The 22,980-nt window shown below is 49.9% G+C and overlaps 1 protein-coding gene across 7 annotated transcripts; it reads right to left on the bottom strand.

The window, feature by feature from the left end:
• Window positions 1-202: 202 nt before the first annotated feature.
• SLC2A11 (solute carrier family 2 member 11) lies at window positions 203-22,980 on the bottom strand. Of its 7 annotated transcripts, XM_066259994.1 has the most exons (13): window positions 22,673-22,778; window positions 18,588-18,633; window positions 17,682-17,780; window positions 15,634-15,794; window positions 9,921-10,045; window positions 8,228-8,357; window positions 7,496-7,644; window positions 3,699-3,886; window positions 3,450-3,560; window positions 2,966-3,067; window positions 2,817-2,892; window positions 2,571-2,698; window positions 203-2,339 (listed from the first exon to the last, which is right to left on the bottom strand). In XM_066259994.1, exons 4-13 carry the CDS (start codon window positions 15,642-15,644, stop codon window positions 2,139-2,141), a joined length of 1,221 nt encoding a protein of 406 aa, XP_066116091.1. In that variant the 5' UTR covers window positions 15,645-15,794; window positions 17,682-17,780; window positions 18,588-18,633; window positions 22,673-22,778; the 3' UTR covers window positions 203-2,138. The 7 variants fall into 7 exon arrangements, 6 of the variants coding, with proteins under 6 accessions (XP_066116091.1, XP_066116088.1, XP_066116087.1 ...); XM_066259991.1 differs by lacking the exons at window positions 18,588-18,633; window positions 22,673-22,778 and adding an exon at window positions 22,850-22,980; XM_066259990.1 differs by lacking the exon at window positions 18,588-18,633 and having other exon boundaries at window positions 22,333-22,796.

Below are 22,980 nucleotides of genomic sequence, written 5' to 3'. Positions count from 1 at the left end.
AAAGACTGACAATACCAGGTAGGTGCTGATGAGAATTTGGAACATCTGGAATTCTCATTCATTGCTAGTGTGAATGTCAAACAATATAATCACTTTGGAAAAGTTTCTTTTACAGCTAAATACACCTTCATTATTAAACTCAGACTCATTTACCCAAAGGAAATGAAAAGATATATCTATACAACAACCTGTTCAGGAATTTCACAGCAGTTTTATTCATGATGGCCAAGAATTAGGGATAGCTCAAGTGTCTACCAATAGATAAATAGATAAACAATTATGGAATATCCATACAGTAGACTACTACTCAGAAATACAAAGGAATATATACTAATATATCCAGCAACCTGCATGAATTTCAAAAACTATCTGAAGCCAAGCCAGAAACAAATGCACACATACATGGAATTACGTCAAATTCTAACAAAGGCAAATCTGACTTGTAAAGACAGAACATAGGTCAATGGTTGCTTGGGGCTGGGGGGGGGGCTGTTATTAATTGCAAAGGGAGATTCTGGGGTGACAGTAATGTTCTACCTTGATTGTGGTGGTTTGGTGGTTTCCTGGGTGGATAAATCTGTCAAAACTCATCAAATGTAGGCCCTGGCCGGTTGGCTCAGCGGTAGAGCGTCGGCCTGGCGTGTGGGGGACCCGGGTTCGATTCCTGGCCAGGGCACATAGGAGAAGCGCCCATTTGCTTCTCCACCCCCCCTCCCCTCCTTCCTCTCTGTCTCTCTCTTCCCCTCCCACAGCCGAGGCTCCATTGGAGCAAGGATGGCCCGGGCGCGCTGGGGCTGGCTCCTTGGCCTCTGCCCCAGGCGCTGGGGTGGCTCTGGTCACGGCTGAGCTGTGCCCTGGAGGGGCGGGGCGTCGCCCCCTGGTGGGCAGAGCATCGCCCTGGTGGGCGTGCCAGGTGGATCCCAGTCGGGTGCATGCGGGAGTGTGTCTGACTATCTCTCCCCGTTTCCAGCTTCAGGGAAATACAAAAAAAAAAACAAAACAACTCATCAAATGTATACTTAATATGGATACAGGCAGCCCCCAGATAACAAACAACATAGGTCCTGTAGGTTTGTTCTTAGGTTGAATGTGTATGTAAGTTGGAACTGGTACATTTACCTATTAAATGCAACTTAGATGTTTGTCTTAACGTAGTATTTATTTTTACCTTTCCATGCATATACATACTTAAAAATTTCAAATACAACCTTAAACAATCTTGGATGATGCAGAAGATAATGGACTTAACTGGAGAGGATGGGACTGGGGTTAAAGTCTGGGTTTGATTCTGCTGCTGAAATCAGTTTCTTGATGTCGGCATTAAGGGAAGTTTGTACAGAGCTTTTCTTTTTCTCATCATAAATGGCCCTGTAGCATCACAGGCCTGTGGTAACTGTACGGTAAACTTTGGTGAGCCTCTCTGTATCAGGATCTTGCTCCTCTAACTTTGCCATTCCTGCTTCACTGAGATGAAAAAAGCATCAGCTAACTCTTGTAGAAAACTCATTCAGTTCTGGAGTTTCTAGGTTCCTGTTTTCTTCCCTAAACACTATCAACTGCTGCTCTAGTTCCATAAAATCTTCATTGGTTAGTTCTTTGGCACAGAAGTCAAGTAACTCTATATCGTTTTCATTGATGTCTAACTGCAGTTGATTACCAATAGCCCTTATGGTGTTCTATTCATAAGTATGAGTTGTACAGAAGTTGGAAGTTTGTAACTCGGGGACTTACTATACATTTAATGTATGTAAATTATACCTCAATGAAGTTGACTTTTTAAAAAATCAATTCCTCAGAAAATCCTTTTCTGACCCACCCTTCTCACACTAAGTCAGCCCTCACCCCCAGGTATGCACACCCTTCACGACCTGTATTTTTCTTTCACTGTATTTCTCTTGGTTTGTAGTGATGTTTTTTACTGGTTTCCTGTTCATGAACTGCCTTTAGACAGGGAGCACCAAGAGGTCCTGGCTCCATCTCTCTTGCTCACCATTGTTAGGTAGCTGGCACCATGCCTGCACATAGTAGGTGTTTATTTAATAAGCACCCATTAAATGAACAAATACAGAAGCCAGTGAATGGAGAGGAAGCAAAGGGAAGAGCAGCAGTGGATCTGGGCCCCAGCCACACCTGTGGGGCTACAGCTCTGTGGACTGGATAACCTTAGGGCCCCTCCATGTGGGGCCCTGGCTCCGCCTGGGGAAGTTGAGTCTGTGTAATTCTTCAGAGATTTCCAGGAAGGTCTTGCCTTTGGTCTCAGGGAGGAAAACACTGGTGTAGATAGCCGCACAGACACAGACACCAAGGAAAGGCACAAAGAAGAAGTAGGACAATCCCTTCTGTAGGTTAAAAAGAGACTCTGAGACCCAGTGTGGCCCCATCCAACCCCAAGGTGGAAGGTCTCATAACAGGTCTTGAACAGCGACTTGTCTTTCTTTGCTTAGGGAAGTCCCACCCCCTTCAGTCCCAGTCTCCTTGGGTGGAGGTCTCCTGTTGGGGTTTTCATGCTCACAGGGACAAAACCTAAGGCAGTCTCCCCACCCCCTGCTCCAGGACAGGGGCAGGCCTACCATAATGAAGGGGTACCCCAGTCCAACCAGGAAGAGCATGGTCCACATGAGCGCCCCACAGACCATGTAAGCAGCAGGCCGAGCCGTCTGATCAAACAGCTCCATGGGCAGGATTCCTGTCACTCCAGCTGGAAGGAGGGAGGGACAAGGGACTGCTAGTCAGGCCTCCCTCCACCTGTCTCTTACCCAGATGTCTATGTTCCTTCAGGAATTCCTAAAGCCCAGTGCCCCCTTAAGCCCACTCACCAGGGCCGATGCCAAAGCTGAGGATGAAGGCAAAGATGCAGGACATGGCCAGGTAGGGCATCCAGTGGAAGGAGTTCTGCAGCAGAGGGGTGGGGTGAGGTGGAGATCAGCCAGCACCCAGCACCCACCCCATATCCCTGCCCAGCTACCTGCAAGCACAGGGCCACTGTGAAGATGCTTCCCCAGCAGGTCATCAGGCAGTATCCCCCTATCAGCAGCACCTGTCGGCCCACCTTCTCAATGGCCACGCACTGCAAAGGGAAATGGGCCCCAAGTAACTGGCCCAGGCACCTGGGCCATGGTCCCCTGGTATGGGGGTAGGCAGTGGGGAGGGACCTCATGAAGAAGCTGGTGGTGGAATAGGGCAGAGTTTATTGCTTCAGGAGATTAAGAATTGATTTCCCAGAGGTCACTCAACTTCATTCAGTTTTCTCATCTCAAAATATTGATAGCAGTTTGAGTGCCCGGCAGGCAAACAGTAGATGCTCAATAAAGGCCGGGCAACTCACCACATTAACAGAGTGACCTGGAATGGGCATTGGTTTAAAGAGGAATGAAATCCTCATGGTGTCAGCACCCCAGGTTCCCCTTCTCCCACAGGACTGGGAAGGAACATCCCAGAGCCAGACTCACACCGACAAAAGCCATGAGCAGCTCGCAGCACCCGGTCCCAATGATGACATACTGGACTTTCTCCTGGGGGATTCCCGCCTCCCGGAACATGGAAGAGGCATAGGTGTATATCTGGGGAGGTGGGTGCAGGGTCAGCTCTGGGGCACTGACTCCCTCCAACCTCCTGTGACTCCTAGGGGCCTGCAGCACACAGGCTTCCCCAACCCCCATCCCTGGGGCTGGAGGACAGGGACAATGACAGGGACCCACCGAGTCGTTCCCACAGAGCTCCATGGCACTGCCCAGGATTACGAGGCTTGTCACTTGCCTCCGCAGGGTGCCATCCTGGAACAGCTCCCACGGGCGCCGTGCTCGCAGGCCCTGGCAGGCAGTGCGCTCCTCTTCCAACTCTGCCAGCTCCAACGCCAAGTCCGTGGTGCCTCGCAGCCGCTGCAGTGCTGGGACAGGAGATGGGGTACTGAGCCCTCTTTCCCCTGGCCTCTCTTTGGTCCCCCCACTGAGCTTCCCATCCTTACTCCCCTTTCTCTCTGGGCCCCTGTGGTCAGATGGGGTGATCTTCCCAGCCCTGTCACTCCACAGCATCATGGACCAGAAAGGGCTGTAGAACCTCGGGATTTTGTGGATCCACCAGACAGTAAAACAGAATAAAATGTCCCCCAAAATTGTTCCACCATGTCAAGCCCTGCTAGAACTATGGCAGTTATCAATAGGTGGTTACAAAACAGTGGTCCAGGAGCTAACCTGACTTCTAAGTTTCTTTTACAGATCTAAAGCTAAGCCACAAATCAGAGACAAACTCAATACCTGGTTGGGAAAGTCCCTTCCTGCATCCCATAATAAGTGCTGCATAATCCCAGAATGCTTCGCTTCACTGATGTGTTCGCTTCCCAGATATCTGTGTTCCAAAAAAGGAGAAGCCTGCTAATCTACTCCCTGATTGGTTAACCCCAGCAACTTCCGTGTCCTCAAGCCATTTAAACCCTTAAACCCGGCCCTGGCTGGTTGGCTCAGTGGTAAAGTGTCAGCCTGGCATGCAGGAGTCCCGGGTTCGATTCCCGGCCACAGCACACAGGAGAAGCACCCATCTGCTTCTCCACCCCTCCCCCTCTCCTTCCTCTCTGTCTCTCTCTTCCCCTCCCACAGCCAAGGCTCCATTGGAGCAAAGTTGGCCCGGGTGCTGAGGATGGCTCTACGGCCTCTGCCTCAGGCGCTAGAATGGCTCTGGTTGCAGCAGAGCATCGCCTGGTGGGCATGCTGGGTGGATCCCGGTCGGGCACAGGCGGGAGTCTGTCTACTGCCTCCCTGTTTCCAACTTCAGAAAAAATACAAAAAACCCAAAAAAACAAAAACCTCAAACCCCACATTCAGGGCACAGAACCTGGGGACCTATCTCTGTGTTCTTGCACTCTGGAGAGCCTCAATAAAGCTGCCTTTGCTTTTTATTAGTGTCCTTGGTCTAAATTCCTTTACATCAGGAGACAAGAACTCAAATTTGTCAGTAACAACAGGACACTGGCAATTGTGGTAGATTACCATCATTGTCCTTAATTCTTCACCCTCCACCTGTATCCATGCCCTTTGCTGTGTGATTTTGCAGTTGTTTCCTCTAAACAGGCAACTCACCACATTAACAGAGTGACCTGGAATGAGAATTGGTTTAAAGAGGACTGAAATCCTCACAGTGTCAGCACCCCAGGCAAGTACACATCCCTTAATGCTGGGCTCAGATATGTGACTTGCTCTGACCAATAGAATGAGTCTGTAAGGAGAGCATACACCCTGTTTTAAGGCCTTAAGGGACCTTATTCATTTTTATTTGCTCTTCAACACAAAAGTTGCTAGGCTAGGCCACTGGTCCCAGAAGGAGCAGAGATAGCCCCACTGATACCATACTAGATCAACCAATGCCAGCTGACCTGCATGAGTGACCAAAAGGAGCTGAGCAACCAGCCAGACCCAGCCTACATCAGCCAACCCAGAAAACTCACACAGGCTTGAGCTAAACAATTGCTTCTTTTGTTGGCCACTGAGATGCAGTGATTGTTAGGCAGAAATAGAAAACTGATAAATAAATTGGTATAAGGAGTGGGTGCTACCATAACTAGGACCTGTGTTTATGTATTGGTTCTAAGACCAGAGAATGGTGAGGAGGCTAGACAACTGAAAGCCCATGTGTGTAATGCAGTAGTGTAGGAAAAAACAAACAAACCAGACCTAAGGAACTTTCTGGACGTGGGTGAACAGATCTCCAAGCACTGAAAACATAAACTAACTGCTTTCAGATGAGTATTCTAAGCTTGCTCAAGCCAGCGACCCTGTGCTCAAGCCAGCGACCTTGGGGGTTCAAACCTGAGTCCTCAGCATCCCAGGTTGATGCTCTATCCACTGTGCCACCACCTGGTCAAGTGGAAGGGCACCTTGGAGAGCAGAAGAAAAATCCTGGGGAAACCATGGGATGGGGAGCCTCTCCCTGGGGTTAGAGACATTCCCCACCTCCAAGGCAGGGGAATCTGGCAGTGTTTTCCCAGGGGCACTTCAGCATTACTATGCTCGGTGGCTACTTTCTGCTACCTTGCCACCTTCTTTGAGATAACAGTTCTAGTTACACTGTCCCGCTTTCACACTGAGTACAGGAAGAATGGAAGGCTTCTGTTTTTTAGCTCCTAGGTCTCTGGATCAAGAGAAGACACATATAGACTTGATGTGATCTTAAGATACTGGACCTCGGCCCTGGCCAGTTGGCTCGGTGGTGGAGCGTCGGCCTGGCGTGCGGGAGTCTCGGATTCGATTCCCAGCCAGGGCATACAGGAGAAGCGCCCATCTGCTTCTCCGCCCCTCCCCCTCTCCTTCTTTTCTGACTCTCTCTTCCCCTCCCGCAGCCGAGGCTCCATTGGAGCGAGGATGGCCCGGGCACTGAGGATGGCTCTGTGGCCCCTGCCTCAGGTGCTGGAATGGCTCTGGATGCAACAGAGCGACGCCCCAAAGGGGCCGAGCACACCCCCTGGTGGGCGTGCTGGGTGGATCCCGGTCGGGCGCATGCGGGAGTCTGTCTGACTGTCTCCCCGTTTCCAGATTCGGAAAAATGCAAAAAAAAAAAAAAAAAAAAAAAAAAAAAAAAATTAAAAATAAAGCAGCTTGCTTTTAAAAAATTAAAAAAAAAAAAAGATACTGGACCTCAAGCCCGCTGCCATGATTGGATAAGACTTTGGAGAGCAGTCCCAGATGGCAGTAAGCAGCTACACAGTGGAGAGACATGAATACTAATTGTGGCATGATGGGCAGCCGAGAAGAGTATATTACCGGGCCCTGTCTTCACCCTTCCTAAATCCACGCCCCTTCCCATGTGAGAGGATATGCCATTGGTTTTCTCATCCCTTAACTTCAGTTCCAGCAACATGCCTCTCTTGGGTCAATGGGTATTAATGGGTATGAGGGGACCAAAGGTTGGGAAAGTGCTTAATCAACTGGATTTGTTTTCTTGTACCCCTGCCATCACTGTAATAAGAACATTCCTGGGCAAGTTGTTTGGTACCGAGAGTGAGAGGAGAGGTATGTGCAACAGAGCTGAACTGCTCCAGCCCAGACCAGCCTGCACTGGCCAATCCTCAGCAGAATCCAACACCATGAGCCAGCCCAGTAAAGATCAGCAGAGCTGTGCAGCCAGCCCAACGAGTAAATAAGTAGAAGATGCAGTCAATGATTGTTGTTTTAAATCAAAGACTTAAGGATAGTTCCTTGGGCAACATTACTGTGGCCATAGCTAATGGTAAGACTATCAGCACCCAGTTTTCATTGGGACCGTGAAATCTAACATGGTTTTTCATCTTGCATGTGTGTGCATGGGGGAGGCTATTTCTCTGTACCACCCTGGGGTTCCTGGCACTCAGGACAGCACCTTGTAAAGGATTTTGAAGAGATTGATAGATAGTACAAAGAAAAGGACAGCTTTCCCCGATAAAAGAAACCTGAGAAACAAGACCCATGTGCTCTGGGCAGATGTGCCCATTGGTCAAGAGGGGTCTGGGAGCCTGAGGTCAGGGACTCACCGGCCAGGCAGGCCTCCGTGTCTCCACGGTCAATGAGGAGGTAGCGTGGGCTCTCAGGGAGCAGGGGCAGGGAGGCCAACTGGAGCACTCCAGGCACCAGGCAGCTGGCCAGCAGCAGGGGCCAGGCCTGCGGGCCACCCAGGAGCTCCCTGGAGAGACAGAGGAGAGGTCAGGCCACAATACTTCCTTGCCAGAGCCCTTCCCCCTACCTGCCTGCCTTTCCCCTAACCACCTACCTCCCATCCTCCACTCCCTTGTCTGCCTGCCCTTTAAGGGCAGAGGGTCTGCATTGCTCTGTGCTTCTTCCTAACCAGCTCCCTCCCACCCAAGGTACCAAGATCCCTCCCACCCAGGTAAGGACCCAGGACAAGGCAGGGTTATGGCCCCACCTTATCCCTAACAACTCTTCTTTCCAGGGCTCCAGGCTTTGCTGTCCTCTCTCTTTTCCAGGATGACCAAAACATGCTACCATTAAAAGCCCAAACTTTCACCCTTTTCTCCGTCAAGACCTGTTTTCTGCTTCCTGCTCTGAAGAAGATGGAAAAGTGTGATTCAAACTGAAGTGTGGCTGACTGATACTCATTCTGTGTACTGACAGGTACACAGATGGAAGTGGACAGGTTTCAATACCTTAATACAAAGAAGCAATGCCTTAATCTACTTAACAGGTAGGGAGAAATGTAGGCAAAAAGGCACCCCTCAAACCACTCTGCACATGGTGGGGTCACTTACCTAAGTCCGACCACCTGACCCATCACAATCCCCAGGGCAGTGAAGATGGCTGAGGACATGGCCACAGCTCCTCGGAGCTCCTTGGGCGCACTCTCCCCCAGGTACATGGGCTGGATGTTCATGCTCACACCTGGACGAGTGCACAGCAGACAGTCAGCCATCAGGCTGGGCTCCCGCAATGCCTGAGCCTGCCTCCGCCACCTCCTTGGCACTTGCTGGTCCTAGCACTGAGTGCTGCTCCCTTACCCTGTATACTCAGAGGGGCCCCTCCTACCTGCTATAGGGCCAGCAGGACTCCAGGACCATTCCCAGAATTTCTGAGAGAGAAGTCTTTCTCAGATCTGCTCCCATCCTGTCCCCTCACCACAGTCCCACTGTGGTCATCGAGTCTTTCTAGACCCTGTCACTGGGATGGACGTAAGGGTTCTGCGGGAGCTGAGTGGGCAGTGGGAGGAGAAGGGAAGGGTGGTGTCCAGATGCCCACCAGCTGTCCTGGCTCTCACATCGATGCTTTCGTTGACCTCTACTGCTGTAGGTTCTTACGTCATTTCCGACTTCCCCAGAAAGACATCTGGCACCCAGGAAACCAGTGGGAAATCAGAACTGGACTCTCACTACCCACCCCAGATAATGACATCTGGCAAAAGCCAGGCCACAGTGAGCATCATGCATCTGAGAATACTGCAGGGAGTGCTGGTCTATTCCCTCCCAAACTGGGACTGGGAAGCAGGTCTCATTAGGTCCTGTCTCTCTCTAAGCACTGGGTGCAGGGAGTGGGAAAGAAGGTGGGTTCACTGATTACCTAAAAGTCTCAGAGGAACCCCTGCTCTTCCTACAAACATGTTGGGAGGGATTCCTTCTGTGCTAGGTCCTGGGGGCACAAAGTCTGATCTAATCCCTTTTCCCTAAAGTGTGGGCTGCTTTTAGTGACTCACTTCTCACAAGTAAACTGGCAAAACTAATGGTGTTTGACTTCTGAGATTAGGACAGTAAAAACACTGGGGCTTCCTCCTTAAGCACACATGCATGTGCTCTTTCTTTCCTTTTGATCACTTCCTTTGGAGGAAACCAGCTGCCATGTTGTGAGGGAGACCCATAGGCTGAGAAGCTGTGGACTCCTGCCAACTTGGGAGCAGATCCTCCAACCTCAGTCAAATCTGCAGAGGGCTGCAGTCCTGCCTGACGGTTTGACCTCCTCATAAGAGACCCCAGGTCAGGCCCCAGCCAGTTGGCTCAGCAGTAGAGCGTCAGCCTGGTGTGTGGAAGTCCAGGGTTCGATTCCCAGTCAGGGCACACAGGAGAAGCGCCCATCTGCTTCTCCACCCCTACCCCTCTCCTCTTTCTCTCTCTTCCCCTCCCGCAGCCAAGGCTCCATTGGTGCAAAGTTGACCCAAGCACTGTGGATGGCTCCATGGCCTCCACTTCAGGCACTAAGAGCTCGGTTGATGAGCAATGGAGCATCACCCCAGATGGGCAGAGCATCGCCCCCTAGTGGGCTCGCTGAGCGGATCCTGGTCAGGGCTCATGCAGGAGTCTGTCTCTGCCTCCCTGCTTCTCATTGAATTTTTAAAAAGAAGAAAAAAAGGTGAGAATGAAAAGTAAATCAATGAATAAAGAGAATAAATTAATGAAGGGAATAAATGAATGAGTAGGAATGGAGAGGCAGGATGAGACGCTGCACTGACTCCCATACCTGCACTGACTCCCATGAGCAGCCGTCCCAGCATGATCATCTCAAAGGAGCCTGCTCTGTGGCTAAAGCCAAACAGGAACACTGCGGCCACCACAAAGATGTTGTTCACCAGGAGGGACTTCTTCCTTGGGGGAAGTGTAACACAGACGAGAGGCTCAGGTCAGTACAGATGGACTATCCCTGGGGTCCCCTTTTGCAACTTCCGCCAGCCCTAATGAGACCTGTGTGTGTGTGTGTGTGAACTGTGCTAAGGAGTCAGAGCTACATGGATGGAAATGACCACTAGCCATTTACCTGCAGTCATATGTGAGATGCCTTCAGGGGCACACTCCCACTTCCCTCCCCCAACATAACCTAATCTTTCTCCTTTCTGCCTGTACCACAGCTTGAAATGACAGAACTTATATTTTATGGCTTTATCCTTCAGACTAAGCACCACGCTCCTCAAAATTCTTAGACAAAAAGAAGGGACTGATATCTAATTCAGAACCTTCCAGATGGTTGGATAGTCCATGCTTAGATTGATGGGACAAGACTGCAAGCAAGGAAGGGGGCACCAGAAATGTCAGCTGCTCCACTATTATAAAGCATCGGCTCTGGGCTCCTGATACTGAGCTTGGGCGTGCTGTCTGGAGAACTCACTGTAGTGCACACGGCTCACTGTAGTGCACACAGCTCACTGTAGTGCACACGGCTCACTGGACTGACAGGGAAAGGAGCCTAGAGGAGGCCAGTGTTCTGCCTAAAGTCAACAACATATCAGAGACAGAATATGAGCCAAAGCTGAGCTCTCCTGTGCATAGAGAACAAAGAATGACAGTAGATTATAATATAACTAACTGGATCCAGCAATAACTCCAATTGCAACTAATATACCATATATGGCTTGCTTCTTCATGGTATACATTACTAAAATACTTCGACTATAGCTATTTACCTGCTGAGTGCATTTTGCTGCATGTCAATAGAGACACCAGAAATGTTTAGCTTTCACCTGGCAGGGACAGTGTTACTTTACTGACCTGCCTAGAGGACAGAGCAGCACTGCAGCTCTGGGCCACAATCTAATCCACGAGGCATCCTCCTGGCCTCATGACTGCGATGACTTTATACTGAAAGGACCTGGAGACAAGGAAGCAGCAAGTACACTAGATGTCTTGGTAAGATATAAGCATGACAAAGAAGGGAAGCTTAAAAATGAGGGACCTGGCCCTGGCTGGTTGGCTCAGCGGTAAAGCGTCGGCCTGGCGTGCGGGGGACCCAGGTTCGATTCCCGGCCAGGGCACACAGGAGAAGCGCCCATTTGCTTCTCCACCCCCCACCCCCTCCTTCCTCTCTGTCTCTCTCTTCCCCTCCTGCAGCCAAGGCTCCATTGGAGCAAAGATGGCCCGGATGCTGGGAATGGCTCCTTGGTCACTGCCCCAGGCGCTAGAGTGGCTCTGGTTGTGGCAGAGCGACGCCCCGGAGGGGCAGAGCATCGCCCCCTGGTGGGCAGAGCGTCGCCCCTGGTGGGCATGCCGGGTGGATCCCGGTCAGGCGCATGCGGGAGTCTGTCTGACTGTCTCTCCCCGTTTCCAGCTTCAGGAAAAAACATCTAAAAAAAAAAAAATGAGGGACCTGCCACATCAGTAAAGTTCCTGAGGTCCGATGGACTAAGATATGTCAGCATGTTTCCTCCAAAGAGCATGACAAAGTGTTGCCCTTCCTCTACAAAGGATGGCGCATCTCAGAGGGCTCCTTTTCATTTTGGAAGCTGCATGAACTACCTTGGGTGTCGTGAATGGACACATTTCCCAGGTGATTGGAAAACCTGGCTGCTTTGAGTGGGGCTAAGCAAGGGGAGTATCCTCTGGGTCCAAGCCAGGTGCAAAGAGTTTTGCCATTCAACTTGTTAGACCTGGGAGATCCTATGGTGCTCAAAGTGTCTGTGGCAGTTGCCTAAAAGGAGAATCACAGCAAGACCTTGGGTTTGGGAGTAAAGCTACTCTACTCCAGCAAATGACTATCCTCTTAATCAGAAGTAGCTCCTGGTCTTCGTGGGGGAAAAACACTAGACTGGGACACCTGGTGACCATGTCCCCATCATGAACAGGGGGCCATGTGACACTCCTATGCTAAGGGTGAGTACACCTATAGCCTCCATCACTAAACAGAAATGGTACACACCACACTTGCCCCATGTGGGCTTCAGAAATTCCCATGAACAGGATACTCACATCAGCTGGCCTACCTGACTATACTGCTACCTTCTCCCAAGGTGCACCTAGTGCTTCTTGTCTTTATTTTGTTTATCTTTAGTTTAAAACAAAACAAAATAAAGCTTGACCCTGGTTTGCAGATGGTTGCGTGGATATGTTGATTCCATCAGGAAGGTAGAGCTATGGCATTCAAGTCCACTCAAAGGTGGCCCTAAAGAATGTTGAAAGAGTTAAACCCTTTCTGTAGCCCTGGCCGGTTGGCTCAGTGGTAGAGTGTCAGCCTGGCGTGCAAGAGTCCAGGTTCAATTCCCAGCCAGGGCATACAGGAGAGGTGCCCTTCTGCTTCTCCACCCCTCCCCCTCTCCTTCCTCTCTGTCTCTCTCTTCCCCTCCCGCAGCCAAGGCTCCATTGGAGCAAAGTTTCCCCAGGCACTGAGGATGGCTCTGTGGCCTCTGCTTCAGGCACTAGAATGTCTCTGATTGCGGCAGAGTGATGCCCCAAGATGGGCAGAGCATCGCCCCCTGGTGGGCATGCCGGGTGGATCCCGGTCTGGCGCATGCGGGAGTCTGTCTGACTGCCTCCCCGTTTCCAACTTCAGAAAAATACAAAAAAAAATTAATATTAATTAATTAATTAATTAAATAAACCCTTCCTGTAGACAGAATCTTTAGCATGCTACTTTGTTCCTTTCCCAAAGCATTTGATTGGATAGTCAACATCTTAGATGAAACAGAATTTGAAGACTAGTTTCAAGAATTGTAGGGAAGGATACTCACAGGATCTCACAGAACTGGCCCAGGCTGAATATATGTACCTGTCCATGGTTCTGCTCATCAGAAGCCCTTGCTGCTGCAGAAGAGACTCTTTATAGGCAGGTATTATAGAAAGGACACTTCCCTCTGTAGTGACATTCAGCTACTGACCTCAGTGCTCACTCAATTGGCTCGTAACATAGAAGGTAGGGTCACAAGGACAGAAAATACACATGGAATCAAGGACAGGAGCTCTCTGTCACCAAGCTGACTAAACACCTTGCCACCCTGCACAGCCACCAAAGCTCCCAGAAATGGCAACACGTTGGGGCTCCAGTCAGCTACTGGCTGGAAGATGAACTCCACTAGATCCCTGCCATGGGGGTGGGACACTAACTGGGACAGTAATTGGTTATTATTGAAATAGGCATATATGCTGAATTTGAATCAATTCCTTCCCTTAATGCTTCTGCCATTGCTATTATCAAGGTACCGGGAATCATTAAATATTTCGGCAATAGCTATTATTGCCTCCTTCTTCTTTGCAAAAAGAGCCTCATTTTGTTTGGAAATGTGCCCTTACCCCTTCCGGTTCACCTATAAACCCAGGATCTAACCCAGTGCTGGGCAATGAGACATATGGTGCCTTATTGAAAAGTTTTTTTCTTTCTAATATTTATATAAAGCACCAGCCAAGAAGAAATCCCCCTTCCACTGGTTAGTGTTGTGCCTGCGTGAGGCGCTGCTATGCTATAGCCTTCCATCCACAAGCCTGAGGACAAGGCCGACACACAGTGAAACCGGCAGCCAAGGGAATCGCAGAGGAGCAGATCGGAAATACTGAGGTAGCCCTGAAGTCACCCACCTACAGACTTCTTATGTAAGATAAAGGATCTCCTATTGTTTTGGCCAACTGAGTCCTGGTTTTCTGTTATAGACAGTTGAAGACATCCTAACAGATACAACTCTTAAATACCCAAACATGATGCCCATGCAATTTTTGCATCCAACAAAGGAAGTTACATCAGTGACAGAGGAAGGATGGGTGCCCATGGAACTCATTATTGCATTATGAGTCCCATCACCCAGAAGCAGATGACTTCATGGTATAACCTGCTGAAGATCTCACACCATCAGGACCACCAAGCCCACTCAGGAATGAAGATTTGGGTCACCTCAATGGACAAACAGCCTCAGCTGGGGAAGTGCTAGACCAAGACAAAAGTGGAAAACTGCAGGGTGAAAGTCACTAATGCAGGCAACACTGGAACATTGTGACCAGCTCCAAAACCAATAGGTATAACTTCTACCTGTGTCCGACTTCCTGTGTCATATGCTCTAAAATAAACTCATGCACTACTTTTCTCTTCATTGATTGGTTTTTCCCTAATCTTTCTTTTCCTATGGGATGTCTTGCAAGCAGTTAAATTTACCATTAAGTGTGTAGACTGCTGAATATCAAGAGATTAACTGGCCTGACCAGGTGGTGGCGCAGTGGATAGAGCATCAGCCTGAGACACAGAGGACCCAGGTTTGAAACACCAAGGTCACCGATTGAGCATGGGCTCATCAGCTTGAGCGTGGGCTCACTAGCTTGAGTGCAAGGTTGCTGGCTTGATTAAGGGGTCACTGACTTGGGTGGAGCCCCTCAGTCAAGGCATGTATGAGAAATCAATCAATAAAAAACTAAGGTGCCTGACCTGTGGTGGCGCAGTGGATAAAGCATCGACCTGGAAATGCTGAGGTCGCCGGTTCGAAACCCTGGGCTTGCCTGGTCAAGGCACATATGGGAGTTGATGCTTCCAGGTCCTCCCCCCCTTCTCTCTCTCTGTCTCTCTTCTCTCTCTCTGTCTCTCCCTCTCCTCTCTAAAAAAAACAAACAAAAAAAAAAAAACAAAAAACTAAGGTGCCACAACAAAGAACTGATACTTCTCATCTCTTTCCCTTTCTGTCTTTCCCTCTGTCCCTCTGTATGCCTGTCTCTCTCTCTCTCTCTCACTAAAAAAAAAAAAAAGTTAACTGTATACAATGGAATGACTGACTAATGTTAGAAGGGGGCACATACAGAGCTGACTATATGGGTGAAAAGTATCCACACATGCTGGGTCACCAGCAAAAAGGTGGACTGTGATAGCTATTTGTTTTTTTCTGCCTGCCGTTGCTTCTCTCCTCTCATTCAAAGGTGTAGGCATGTGACATATGGTAGGCCGTTAACAGTCTGTCCTCCTGGATTCTGAATCTTGAATAAAGACATTGGAGTTAGAATGTGATTGGAGTTGATGTGCTGAAGCCATCCTCCCCAGAAAGAAAATTCAAGGTCTAGCTGTTGAGATCCTCAGCACTGCCATGGATCCTGCCCCTCTCCAGGTCTGGCTTTTGAGCATTTTGTTTCATTCTGTGAGCTGCTCTAGTATCCTCCTGTGATTAAAAGTTTCAGTAAATTCAGTCAGTCAGGCACTCTTGTTTGCCACACAAGAAATGTATCAGTTGGATACAAAGGGGAAAATGAGCCCCAAGGAAAAAGCACTTGTTTATGGTCAAAAGGCATTTGTTGCCAGTGTAGAACTAGAAACTAGAGATCTCTCTCTCCGCGGGACTCTTCCTCTGCCAAATCCTCTTGGAACTGAGACTCTCACGGTGAAACTATAGGCAGTATAGGAGGCTGGAACCTGGCAGGCACCTTCCTTTTCCCACCTTCCTCAGGCTGCAGACTGGGATGAGCCTCATTAAAGGGAATTGGGGTTACAGACAGGAAGCACTTACCTTCCCAACATGATGGCCAGGGGCCCTGCAAGCAGTGCTCCAAAGAGGCCCCCCAGGGGGTACAGAGACACGATGAGGGACCAGATGAGCAGAACCAGGTGGTCAGGCAGTGGCTGGCCAGTACGCGCCCGCCATGTCTGATTGGTAAATTCCTGAATGTGCTGTGGACAGAGATGCCAGTCAGCCTCCTGGAGTGGGGACTACACGCTCTAGGCCTTCTCCCCCACAGGGCTCTGCCAGCAGAGAAGGCACCAGGTCTCCTAAGCAATGCTATTCCCCTGCCGTGGGAAGACCATACTTACCTGAGCACAAACTCTCTTTCACACACAGTGTCTCAGAGCCTAGCACTGGACAGTCTCCCTTTGCCCCTCTGAGCCCAGTATCACCATCCCCTCTGTTTTTGGCCCTGGAAGCCACCTTCGTGGCCCCTATCAGTGAGCTTCCTTGCTGACCAGCTTTCTGTAGGAACTGGCCAGTGGTGAGCATCAGTAGGGCATCAAGGAGGCAGCAGAGGGCAGCAGAAGGAAGTGGGAGAGTGTTTGTTCCTTGGGCTTCCTCCCTGGGAGGTCCCGACAGGCTAGCTGCAACATTCAACCAAAGGTCATTGTTCCTCTCAAGCAGCCTACACCACATGGCCCTTCCTCTTGTGCTGCTAAATCTGCATCCTTCCCAGCTACGTGATAGGACACTTACCCTTCTTCCTTAAGCAAGTTAGAGGCAGTTTTTATCAGTAGGGCTCAAGGACTCCTTCTTTCCATAGGCCCTCACTGAACATGGCCAGGGGCCAGGCCGGCATCGCAAGCCAGCAGGAGGAAGAGATGGGCCCAAAACAACCAACATACAACACTAGTGGTAATAGCCCACACCAAGGGTTGGGGAGGGAGAGGGGGCTACCTGCTTGGGCCTTGTTTTTTATGTTTTTGCTTTTTCTTGAATTTTTCCAAAGTTAGAAGCGGGAAGGCAGTCAGACAGACTCCCACATGCACCTGACCGGGATCAACCCAGCATGCCCACCAGGGGGCGATGCTCTGCCCATCTGGAGTGTTGCTCCATTGCAGCTAGAGTCATTCTAGCGCCTGAGGTGGAGGCCATGGAGCCATCCTCAGTGCCTTGGCTAACTCTGCTCCAATGGAGCCTTGACTGCGGGAGGGGAAGAGAAAGAGAGAGAGAGAGAGAGAGAGAGAGAGAGAGAGAGAGAGAGAGAGAGAAAGAGAGGAAGGAGAGGGTAAAGGGTGGAGAAGCAGATGGGTGCTTCTCCTGTGTGCCCTGGCCAGGAATCGAATCTGGGACTTCCACACACCGGGCTGATGCTCTACCGCTGAGCCAACCAGCCAGGGCCTGCTTGGGGCTTGTTGAAGGAAGGTTTCAGGAAGGTGATGGCATCTGGGTGGTTCTTGAGGGGACTCTGCAAGGTGGAAAGGGCTTCCCAGCAAAAGGAAAGTTCAAGGAAGGGCTATGTGCATAACCTGCTTTGGTAGTGTGGTTGGGGAAATGAATATGGGAGACAGAAGAACATGCTCTGATCCCAGCAAGCCTTAGACTATAGGTACATGAGTCTGTCCTTATTCCTACAGGCACTAAGAAGACATATAATGTTTCTGAGTTTGATCAAACTTGAGAAGATCTAAGGGGGAGGAGCTGAAGGCAAGGAGACCAGTGAGTGAGGAGGCTGGACCAGCAATCCAGAGAGGAGAGATGGGGCCTGACCAGGATTGTGGCAGAGGCATGGGGAGAAGTGGCTGGATGCTAAAGGTAGTTAAGAAGGACTTAGTGTCTGAGAGAGGGATGGCACAGCAAAGTCTGACCTCCAGTCACTGGGTGGACAGTGGAGTCATCTGCTGACATCAGGGACTCAGGAGGAGTGAGGGTTCAGAGGAGGATGCAGAGCTGGATTTAAACCTGCAGGACCTGTGGGACATGCCAGGGGAGGTGATGTGTGGAAGAAAATTCCACCAAGTGGATATTGGCCTGAACCCCCACAGTGGGTAGCTGTCAGCCCTCGCCCAACAACCAATCAACTGGTGACGGTGGGCAAAGAAGGTACATACCAAGGTTGGGGCATTGATGATGGAGAGGTTATAGCCAAACTGAAAAGTCCCACCAATGCCAGCTGCACAGATGGTCAGAAGCAGGACCCTGCCTTGAATCTAAGGAGAGAATGGAGAATATAGAGTGATTAATAACAGCCTCCACCTCCCTCCCAGGACCAGAACCTACCTTTTATAGCCCTGCAATGCATTTGAATCAGGCAATGAAAGGAAACCGAGACACAGAGGACAGGAGTTGCTTAGGTCACATGGCTGGCAAAGAGCATAGCCCCAATCTTCTGCTCTGAGTCCAGGACCCCGCTGTTTCTCCACCTTCCACCTTACTTCCCCACTCCCACTCCGCCAGCATTTCCCTGAGATGGAAAGCACTTCCTGGCCCGCTATGCCAGGCTGTTCTGAGTATGCCTGCTGAGGTTTGGGTAAACAACGCTCTGAGCTGTGGCCTCAGTGGAGTGAAGCTCTGCCGCTAGTAGGACAGGAGCTCTTGAGCCCCAGTGATTCACCCCAGGGAAACATTCTCCAACAAAATGTCTGGGCCTCCTTCTCTGACTACCCACCCCAGCTTGTTCAGCAGTGAGGCTAACAGAAATGGTCACATGGGACCTACACGTGTGGAGACCTGAGGGGACAGCAGAAAGAAGCCACAGCTGATGGCAGTGCCTAGGTTCCCATGCCACCTCTGCCCTTACTTCTTCGTCTGTGGGGGACAGCCACAGTACACATGTGCCGCACACATTTGGTACAATAAAGCAGTGATTTTCAACCTTTTTTGAGCCGCGGCACATTTTTTACATTTACAAAATCCTGGGGCACACCACCTACCAAAATGACACAAAATGACACTCTAACACAGTACATATTATACATATAGTTAATAATATAGTTTCTAAATGTATTTATACTCACTTAGTGTGAAACCTGGGCCTGTTTCGATGAACACAAAAGGGATATCCTGGCAGGAATGGAAGAAAGACACAACGAAGCTCTTCCTCAACAGTTCTCAGTCTCTCTCTGTTTTTAGTTTTTATTGCAGTCAAGCTTGAGAAGCTCAGCTCACATAGATATGTGGTTGAAAACGGGAGCAATGTCAAAATAGCTTTGTTGGACAGAATGGGGAACTCCTTGGCAACAGATAACCAAAAACTGTCCAAAGGAAGATCAGCAAACTTTAGCTTTAAAGTTAGATAACATTGTGATGCATTGTGATGCATTATATATCACCCTCTGCGGGGGCTTCTTTTAAAAAGAAAAAGGTAAAATATCTATATACACCATCAGGATAGACATAACCAGCTGAGGCTGAGGCTTCATCTAGTGGTGGCAACATTTACCTCCAGTCCTGGACAGGATTAGAAATCCAGACCATGGGGAGGAGTAGCAGCTTCAACTACTTGCCGTGGCCACACAATGACAAGTGCGGGGCAGCCCGAGCGGGGACCTTCCTGGGTGTGGATGAGAGGCAACCTACTATTGGTTCATCGCTAGTGGTTGGGATGAATCTTAGAAGGTGATTGGTCAGTGAGCGTTCCCTGTGCCTCCACTCTTCCTGTCGCTGATAGCTGGAGGGATTGTGAGAGGAATGTTTATGTTCGGATGGAGGCAGCTGGCATCTGGCACGTGGGCCGTAGTTTGGGGACACATGTTTAATTTCCCCACGGCACACCTGACCATGTCTTATGGCATACTAGTGTGCTGCGGCACACTGGTTGAAAAACACTGCAATAAAGTACAACCTTTCTCTTAGTGCTATACCTTAGAGGTGGAGGGAGAACTCCCCAGGCACACAGCCATGATGACTCAGTGTCCTGATGCCCCATCCCATTTAGTTGGTACTTTTTTTTTGAAATTCACAATCTTATTTATATTTTTCCTTTTACAATTTATTATAAAGTAATACGCTCATTAAATTTTTTTGAAAATTCAGTATATGCTGGCCTGACCCGTGGTGGCACAGTGGATAAGTCATCGACCTGGAATGCTGAGGTCACTGGCTTGAAACCCCAAGCTTGCCTGGCCAAGGCACATATAAGAGGCAACTGCTGTGAGTTGATGCTTCCTGCTCCCCCTGTTCTCTCTCCACTTTCTCTAAAATCAAGAAATAAAATCTTTAAGAAAATTCTTTTAAAAAGAAGAAAAAAAAAAGCCTTGCCCAGATAGCTCAGTTAGAGCATGGTCCAGAAGCACAGAGGTTGCCAGTTGAATCCTTGGTCAGGGCACAGACAGGAGCAGATGGATGTTCATGTCACACGCTCTCTCTCTCTCTCTCTCTCTACCTCTCCTTTCCTCTCTCTCTAAAATAAATAAATAAGTAAAATGTGATTTAAAAAAAAAAGAAAATTTAGTATATGCTAAAAGTTCTCCACTCCTTTAAAGGTACAACAGTGAACCACCTCCCTCTGATATTCTCCTAGGCATTCACAAAGTAGCTGACTACATCAAAATCAAGTCATTGATCTTTTCTCAGGAAATCATACTGCCTTTCTTGTTCTTGCAAATTGGCCTGCAAATTTAAAGTGCTACAAGTCAAATTTATTTATTTTAATTTTTTTGTATTTTTCTTAAGTGAGGAGCGGGAAGGCAGAGACAGACTCCCGCATGTGCCCAACCAGGATACACCCAGCAAGCCCACTAGGGGGCGATGCTCTGCCCACCTGGGGCCGTTGCTCGTTGCAACCAGAGCCATTTTAGTGCCTGAGGCAGAGGCTATGGAGCTATCCTCAGCTCCTGGGCCAACCTGCTCCAGTAGAGCCTTGACTGTGGGAGGGGGAGAGACAGGGAGAAGGGAAAGGGGGAAGGATGGAGAAGCAGATGGTCGCTTCTCCTGTGTACCCTGATGGGGAATCGAACCCGGGACATCCACACACCAGGTTGACACTCAACCACTGAGCCAACCGGCCAGGGCCTCAAATTTATTATTTTTGTAATGAATACAAGGTTTGTAGAAGAAGGATATTTGGCTAAAGATTTTCTGAAGAATTTCCAGAACCTGAGGACTTCTTATTCATTCATCAGTCAAATACCAAGTGCCTGACTCAACCAGGAACTGTGCTGAGGTGCTGAGGACAGACACAGTCAAGGAAAGACAGACATGCAATCATTATTTGGTGAGATACTGTGTGTTGGGCGGGGGTGGGGGGAGCAGAGGAAGAGGCTCCAGTGGGCAGGATTCTGCTAAAGGTCTTGTCTTAGGTCTGGAGACAGATCCACAATAGGCACTCTAGCTGCCCAAACTTCCTATAAGGCCTACTTCACCCCAAGCTGGAAGCCATAGGAGGAAGCCAAGTGAGAACCCAGGGGTTTAGTTTCACTGTAGTCACATCAAAGCTCCATGCAGACTTCACGGAGGTGAGAGTTCCACTAAGACAGCAGATCTGCAGGAAGCAGCAAGAGACACAATGCCTGATGACAAGTAAGCCCGTGAGGAAGGAGATGCTGGCAGATCTCCAAGACAAGAAGAAATGGTTTATTCACTGAGATTGTTTATGGAGATTGCCTAGAGCCATGACTGGCCATGAAAAGCACTCAGACATTAGCATGATGGTGATTAATTCAGTGAACAAGTATTTCTTGCCTCCATACTATGGACCATAAACCTACTGCTCTAGGTGCTGGGGATATAACAGTGAACAAAAGAGACAAATTCTGTGACCTCATGGAGCTTTTCTTCCAGTGGGGGAAGACAGGCAATAACAAAATTAATAAGGAAAATATATAACACATCAGCTGGTGCCACCGAGACACAAAGCAGGGAAGAGTGAGAGGGAATGAGGGAGTGTTTGGAGAGGGTGTTCAAGGATATGCCCTGAGAAGGGTACATTTTCACAGATTAAAGGAGATCAGGGAAAGCGCCATGCAGATAGCTCATGAAAATCAGTGCAGGTTATGGGGAAACCCAGAGATGTGGTGAGTGGTGTGGGCTGCCCCCATTTTCTCCGTGAAGAAGGACATCAGGAAAGTTTAATGCGAGCGTGGAGAAGGAAATGAAGGTTAGGGAGAAAGGTGAGGGTGGGAAACAAAGAAAGCTGAGGCTGCCAGTATCAGGGCATGTCTGGCCCGCACGAGGACAAGAGGATCACGCGGGCATCACCAGGGATGCTGGCCTGGGAGTCCTCAGGACTGTGAGGACCCTGCCTTAGACTGGGGATCATCCATGCGCATAAACACCTGCCTATGCTCTTGTGAGACCATACACTTAACCCCGAGATATTAAGCACGAGATATTTTTGTGCGTCTCACGTCTCGGTCAAGCCTTCCAGAGTGGCTGCGCCTATGTAGTAGACGCCGGACAGCAACTCTTCATCTGAAACGCTAGGGCTGGGCGGGTTTCGGAATTCAGACCTTTCCAGATCACATCGAGCACGTACACATTTCTCCAGCATTCGGGAGAGGAGAGGCCCGCAGGGCCGGCTTTGACCCCCACTAGAAGTGCCCGCGGTCGCAGCGCGGGGAGAAGCGCGTGAGCGTTGAACCAAGGGCGGTGCATTCATTCCAACCAAAGGCCAGCAGCGTATCTGAGCCGAGAGGTGGAGGTGCATGCGCAGTGAGTGTTGAAATGGTGGCAGAAAGACTCAGACAGAGCACGTCCACCTCCAGAGCGCATGGCCAGGCGCACAAAATGTTAAAAGGAGGGGGTGTTCAGTAAGTCAGTCACCTGGGTCCGAGGCTGTAAGGGTGGCTCTGGTTCGTTTTCCATCCCTCCCTTTCCGCAGCTCTGAGGCTGAAAAGCCACTCACTCCTTATGCAGCCGAGCCTGAGGCCCACCTCTGCAGACCCGAGGGGAGCTCTGGTCCCAGGTATCCCAGCCAAGCTCCCATAGGTCGCAGCCAGTGGCTCTAATCACCGCGCTCCAGACGATCCCGAAATTCTGGCTCTTGCCCCTCGTCCCCTCCCCCGCTGCCGCCTCCGGAGTGAATCTCTGCGGGTCCCTGCCTCGCTGCATCTCGAAATCCTGCCACCATCCCTTCCAGCCCCTCTGCCGGGCTTCCTTTTACCTAGATGTGGCATACATGCCTGCCACCAGGACCCGGGAGTCCACTGTCCCTGTGTACTCCCTAAGAACCAAGTCCTTGATTCTAAACAAACATCTCCACCCTCCCCTAGTTCAGGATGTCCCCACCCTTTTCCCTAGAGGAGGGGCAGAATGTGGAGGGACCAGAAGGCTGACCCACCAGTCTCTGGAGCGCTTTCATCTGTACGTTCTGGCGGAGCAGGTGACTTGGAATGCGGAGAACCGGTTTCCGGTTGCAGCCAGGGGATTCATTACATGAGAGGCCGCTCAGGCCTACGGTCGGGACGCATT

Source organism: Saccopteryx bilineata, chromosome 2, assembly GCF_036850765.1.
Source record: "Saccopteryx bilineata isolate mSacBil1 chromosome 2, mSacBil1_pri_phased_curated, whole genome shotgun sequence".
NCBI classification, from domain to species: Eukaryota; Metazoa; Chordata; class Mammalia; order Chiroptera; family Emballonuridae; genus Saccopteryx; species Saccopteryx bilineata.
The sequence above is the reverse complement of the archived record's forward strand: the minus strand, read 5'-3'. Positions and strand labels throughout refer to the sequence as shown.

Coding starts and splice junctions, on each gene's coding strand:
- SLC2A11 (XM_066259989.1), bottom strand. CDS start 22,216: ATGCACCTCCACCTCTCGGCTCAGATACGCTGCTGGCCTTTGGTTGGA. Junction 3,068..3,449: donor TGCTCATGGCTTTTGTCGGT/GTGAGTCTGGCT, acceptor TTCCCTTTGCAG/TGCGTGGCCATTGAGAAGGT. Junction 2,340..2,570: donor TGGGGTACCCCTTCATTATG/GTAGGCCTGCCC, acceptor TTTAACCTACAG/AAGGGATTGTCCTACTTCTT.